The following is a 6,473-nucleotide window of genomic DNA, read 5'->3' as shown; positions in this document are numbered from 1 at the left end:
ATGATTACTGAGTTTTCTAAAATCAAATATCTCACGTTCAAATCGTTGTAGTATGTAAAGCTAGATTAATTTGTCACATCTAATTTTTGGAATATGGTTTATCCATTATGGAGTATTTGATTTGCATACCATGGTAAATTCTGTAGATATCCCATTTACAGTATTCCACAATTCTTTTTTCTTTAATTTTGACTTTCATGTGAACTCACATTCATCTTCACATCGGAGAATCTTCGATTACTCATTTATTAAAACATATCTAGTCATAATTAATAGTTCAGTAGACCCTATTAATTGCAATTGGATTGAGCATCAAATTAGGGGTATTATTAAAAAATAAATAATGTTAAGCTTTAAAATAACAAAACTAATTGACTTCTTCGAGCTAGTTTATTCGAGGAATCAAACTGGATGCAAGTAAAATATCTGACATCATGAATGCTGGCACTGCAACCACAAACCAAACAATCGTGTAGTATTTTTTCAACATATAAATATATTGACTGTTCCATATTTTACTTGTTGGATTATATCTTAGCAATATGTGAGAGCGACCAGATGAAATTACACCAGGTAAGATGATTAGACTTAATTAGACCCATTCAAAAATATATAGATTAATCGGTTTTGATTAGTTATTTCCTTTAGTAATCATGCGAGGCTTAAATAAATTATTGTAGATATATTGTTATGGATTTCTCATTACAACCTGTCTGTTACTATTTACCAATAGATGTCCGTTGGTAATCCGTCAATGAACCTGTCCCGGCATATATATTTAGAGGTTCCGTCGGAAGTTCGTCGGTAATTTTGATTAAGGAATGAAATTTTTTTGGATTTAGCTTTTTTAGTGTGTAGTTAATTAGAATCCGAAATCTATATTTCGATCTGTTTAGCCGTTTAGGGCCTCATTTTCTAATGCAAATATTCAAATATTGATATGAAATCATAATTACCTAATACTCATAAGGCGCCTCACATTTTATTTGCTTATTTGTTTTAAGAGAACGTGTTATGATATGAATTATTACAAATATTATCACAAATATTATCAATGTCCTTAATATCACAATAAATAATAAACATTGTAAAAATAATCCAATCCTAGAATTATTTGGACCATGTCATTTACTTCCCAATTCCCATGAATTAAAAACTTGAATGTGTCCGCTATCACGAAATCGAAGTGCTTTCGCTCGGCATCGTTCCAACTTTCAACTAATTAACATATACCCCCTCCACACAAAAAAATGTAGATACTACTATTTTTATTTTTGTCATTTATAGTCCGCATCCATATCTCATAAAATAGTTCACATTCATTTGTAAAAGCTTTTATTTCTATAAAGTAGGTCACATTCTTCACTAACAATACTTCAATCACTTTTTCATTGTATGTCTCGAACTTTACCAATTACACATTAAATCACATATCACCCTAAAAATGTCTATTTTAATAAGACGGAGGAGTATGTATCATCGCCGATAAGGCCCAATTTAAAAGGCAATACTGAAATTTTATTTTCCTTTATTCCCACCACCATCATCTTTGATTTTTTTTTTTTTTTGTTATACTTCCCCCGTCCCACAATAGTATGCATTCTTGTGTATTTAGTTCGTCCCACACGAGTATGCACTTTATAATTTTAGAAACTCTATTTTCTCTAATAAGATGAGATCCATTCTTCACTAACATAATTTTAATTATTTTTTCTTTCTACACTTTTTTACTTTATCAATTATACGTTAAAATCAGTGCTAACAAAAAATGTTTGTTTTAACATTTCACCCAACATAAAAACACTCAAGGGTAAGATTTATTAACAAAATGTCACGATCTGCAACCAAATGTTGTTGATAAGATAACATTGAATATGCCACTATAGATTTAAAATCCACTAAATTTTGAAATGTCTCAATTTCGTATTTAATTTATTCAACCTATAAATGTATCATATTGTAATGATGTCACACTATACATAAAATCCAGTCATAATATTCAACAATTAACAAGAGGAAATCTGGTTCGGAAGTGCGGATAATTAAAAGTAATCAAGAAAATTAGCCGTGATTAAGATAGGCAGAGGGGGACTAATTAATCACATCATTAATTAATCACAATTCACAACCCATAAACTCTACATTAATGGTCCATTTCACATTGCAATAAAAAAATGATCAACTTTGGATCACTTCCACATTTGCTTGCACGTCCTCTCTCTCTCTCTCTCTCTCTCTCTAAACTACACAATAATCCATCTGTCAGCATTCGTCGGCCCCATATTATAACCCTCTCTCCCTCCATTTTCTTGTTCTCATCAATCTCTCTCTCTCACCACCATCTCCGCCGCCATGAACGCCGGATTCACCCGCCACCGCTTCGCCAACGACCTCGACGACTCCGATTACTCCGCCAGCAACAGCGGCGGAGATTCCCCGCGCTCCAAGATCGCTTCCACTTCCTCCTCCAAAAGAAGGTAAATATATTCTCTCATGTTCATGCATATGAATTATGAACACAATTAAGAGAGTAATTGATTTGATTAATTGGTTTAATTATATTCTCAGTCGGAGAGCTTCACAGAAGAGAGTGGTGTCAGTGCCGATCAAGGACATGGAGGGATTGAGGCAGAAGGGTGATCAGATTGGATCTCCGCCGTCCGATTCATGGGCGTGGAGGAAGTACGGCCAAAAGCCAATCAAAGGCTCCCCATATCCGAGGCAATTAACTTAATTAACCGCTAATTATGCTCAATTAGGGTTCAATTTGGGGCTAATTGGTGCAGTATAATTGCAGAGGGTATTATAGGTGCAGTAGCTCGAAGGGATGTCCGGCCAGAAAACAAGTGGAGAGGAGTCGATTGGATCCCAAAATGTTGGTGGTGACATATTATTGCGAGCACAACCACAATTGGCCGGTTTCCAAGGCCAGCCACCACAAAACCGCCGCCGCCAGAAACGTCAAAACTCCGATTTCGGAGGAGGATGAGGAAGAGGAAGAGGAGGACGAGGAGGAGGAAGTGGAGAAGAAGCCTGCGATTAATCTATCTGATCAATCTCACGACGAATTCGAATTCGCGGCGGCGGATAACAAATTCAGCAGTAGCAATCACGGCGGCGAATTCGGATGGTTTGCTGATTTCGAATCGGCAAATTGCACTATGCTGGAGAGCCCGATGCTGGCGGAGGAGAGGATTAGTGCCGACAGCGAGATGGCGATGATTTTCACGATGAGGGAGGAGGATGAGTCGCTCTTCGCCGATCTCGGCGAGCTGCCGGAGTGCTCCACCGTGTTCCGCCGTGGATTGGCGACCACCGGATGAGGGAGGGCGGGTGATGTGACTTAGATTTTTATTTATTTTTAATTATTAAAAGAAATGTTGAGAGAAGGTTCTTTTGTAATTTTTTAAATCTTAATGTTATTTTACTATTTGCCAACAGTGTAGAGGTTAGAAAAAAGATTTGTTTGTTTGGGTGGTTGAAGTCATAAATTAAATCTCCTTGTAATTAACTCCATTGCTTGTCGGTTTCTCTGACTACTACTCTTATTTAAATATTGATCAAATAAAAATTAGGTTTTGATGATTGTGAGTATATTTTCATTTTTAAAATAAAGGGATATTTTGCATTATAATGAGTGACATTAAACAATCATATTATCATTGTCCACATAAAGATTTTCAAATTGTTTTTATATTTTCATTTTCTAAAATTCAAACTATTGAATTCATATTCTGTAGTTAGTATTTGAGCATTTATTCTTCTTTTTTTTTAATAATTATTGTTATTATTAATACTCCTAATATAGATGTATAGCTGATGAAGTAAAAAGTAACATATATAATTGCATAAATTAAATACTCCCTCCGTCCCAAGGTAGATGTCACACTTTCTTTTTTAGTTTGTCCCACAAAAGATATCACATTTGTTCTTTTGGAAAAAGTTCCCTCTCACATCAATTATAAAATTATATTTTCTCTCACTACTCAACACACAAAATAACATTTACTAAAATTCAGTGTCATCTCTCAAGTGTGACATCTACCGTGTGACGAATGAGTAATAAATCAGGTAGACCATGATACCACCAATTATTAAGTGCTATCGCTTTCAACAAATTACACAAGTGGGTCAAGTTCAAATAAATATACTAGGAAAGAAAGCATATCCAATGTTCTTTTAAAACTTAACAACATTATAGTTGATGAAGTAAAAGTAACATATATAGAGCAAATTGTAAGGAATTTAGCTAATATAAAATATAAATCTTGAGATCAGACCTTGTAAGCGCATTTTATGTATAATTATCGTTTCCAAATGTAGTGAATTGATTTTATACTATTGTTTATAATAATCATGCATAGCCAATCCTTATTTGCAGTCGAACTTGCATCGCTGGACATCATATTTTTTCACTTAAATAGCTAAAAGTCAACATCACAACTGCATTGACTTTTCAATGAAAGCAGTTTATTTTCTATTAATGTGAAATTATACAATGATATGATACAAATTACTCCTACTAGTTTGTTATTCAATTAACATGATTATGCACAATATAATAGTAGTAACAGTTAAATTTTATAGAGGACCACACTTAAATTGTATCGGTGTGATTATTTAAAAGATAAATCCGATTTCCTACTATATAGATTATTTCTAAAGGATATAAAATAGTACTCCTATTTGTGTAGTGATGTGCAGAACATCAATGTTAGAATAGGTAAAATATGGGAATATCAAAATCGTAATTATATAAATATCGATTTTGTGTATAATGATGAACTTTTTTACTCAAGGATAGAATTGGAGTAATATTTTATGGAAAAAGATAATAGGAAAAGACAAGTAGTATTCGAGGAGTGAAGGACCACATATGGTGTTTCAATCATTAATTAAACTTCAAAAATAAGATATTTATTTGGATTAGTTTGTGTATGTGATTGGCTGTGAGAGAAAAGTCCCCACATGTTACACGTGCATATCATCGCGTCGAGTGCGATTCCTTTATATAACGTCATTGACATTACATAATTATTGATTAACGACTCTAATCCTCCTCTTTCTTATCCGTTGTAGCGTTGGGCACATTTAATTATGCAAAGGGATCACCTCTTTCTCGATAAAGATGGATTAATTAATCCCAGCAGATCACAAAAATCACTAATCACCACCGGATATCAAATTCGGAAGAGATAACTGTAGTAGGACATCGTAACATAACTTATTCTCGTTTTTAGTTTACAAAATACTACTCCCTCTGTCCGCCATTAGATATCACACTTTGACTCGGCATGAATTTTAAGAAATGCAATAAAAAATGAACCCAAAAATATTAGTGGGATCCTATATTAGTTTTATAATAAAATGTGAGTGAAAATAAATTAGTGGAACGTTAGATCCATAACCAAAAATAGTAGAGTAATAGGTAAGTGAGTATTGACTGACGAACTAAAAAGGAAACTAGTGACATTTAATGGCGGACAGATGGAGTACCATTTTTCAAATCTTTGGTGATGCATCCTTGCAAGCATGTTCACACAATAAACACGGATCCTTGAAATGGATCCGATTCTAATATTACTCCCTCCGTCCCAAGCTACTCACACTATATTCCATTTTGGGTGTCCAAAACTACTTGCACATTTTCTATTTTTGGCAAAAACTTTAAGAGCTAGCGATGGTGAAGGGGGGAAGAGATAGCGCGAGTGGAGGGTGGGGCGTCGACGGCGGTAGAAGAGGGTGAAGGAGGCAACTGCAAGAGGGAGAAGAGTACTAGAGAAGATGCACATGCACTCCGCTAGACAACAAGTGTTCGTCTTTTCTTAATTGCAAGTCAACCAATCTTAATACCATGTTACTAGTCATGACTCAAGCATGAATATAGTTATTCAGAATTAATGCATTTTCTTAATTGCAAGTCAACCGTTCTTAATACTCTATAATGCTACAAGTCATGGCTCACGCATGTATATGATTATTGAGATTAAATACATTTAATTTAGTGAAAATATCTTTTGAATCTCTTCACATAACATTTTTTTAATAAATTTCACCAAACTCACGAAGAATAATAGTAATGTACATACACTCCTATCCAACGACCTTTGCAGCACAAATCCAAATTTACAAAATTGGTGTTCACATATTTGGTTAGTTGCTGATTTTATTTTTGGATTTTTCCTATTGTATATTTGCAGAAGTAAAATGACGGTTCAAATACTTCATCATAAACCGTGGGGTATATGTTACGAATGTTATTTTCCCTTTCATAAATAGCAGCAGAACTTTTTATAAAGTTTAAACACCCCACGGCCCACACTACGGTTTCAAATATAACCGCGAAAATCATGAGAAAAGTATTGAAAAATAGCATTGACAAACTACAGAAACAACCAAAACAACAACAAAAACAGTTGATTTTTTTTTCTCTCTGTTGAAATGACTCTTGTATGATACTATTTGAATTTGAA

At 34.0% G+C, this 6,473-nt stretch overlaps 1 protein-coding gene across 1 annotated transcript; it reads left to right on the top strand.

Annotated features, from left to right (window-relative positions):
* Positions 1-2,200: 2,200 nt before the first annotated feature.
* Positions 2,201-3,585, top strand: LOC125211262 (putative WRKY transcription factor 65). Its single transcript, XM_048110989.2, has 3 exons — positions 2,201-2,477; positions 2,569-2,721; positions 2,798-3,585. Exons 1-3 carry the CDS (start codon positions 2,353-2,355, stop codon positions 3,321-3,323), a joined length of 804 nt encoding a protein of 267 aa, XP_047966946.1. The 5' UTR covers positions 2,201-2,352; the 3' UTR covers positions 3,324-3,585.
* Positions 3,586-6,473: the final 2,888 nt, after the last annotated feature.

This window comes from Salvia hispanica, chromosome 3 (genome assembly GCF_029641045.1).
Source record: "Salvia hispanica isolate PSC_SH4W2 chromosome 3, Shi_PSC_v1, whole genome shotgun sequence".
Classification (NCBI taxonomy): domain Eukaryota; kingdom Viridiplantae; phylum Streptophyta; class Magnoliopsida; order Lamiales; family Lamiaceae; genus Salvia; species Salvia hispanica.
This window is presented reverse-complemented; position numbering and strand designations above follow the sequence as displayed.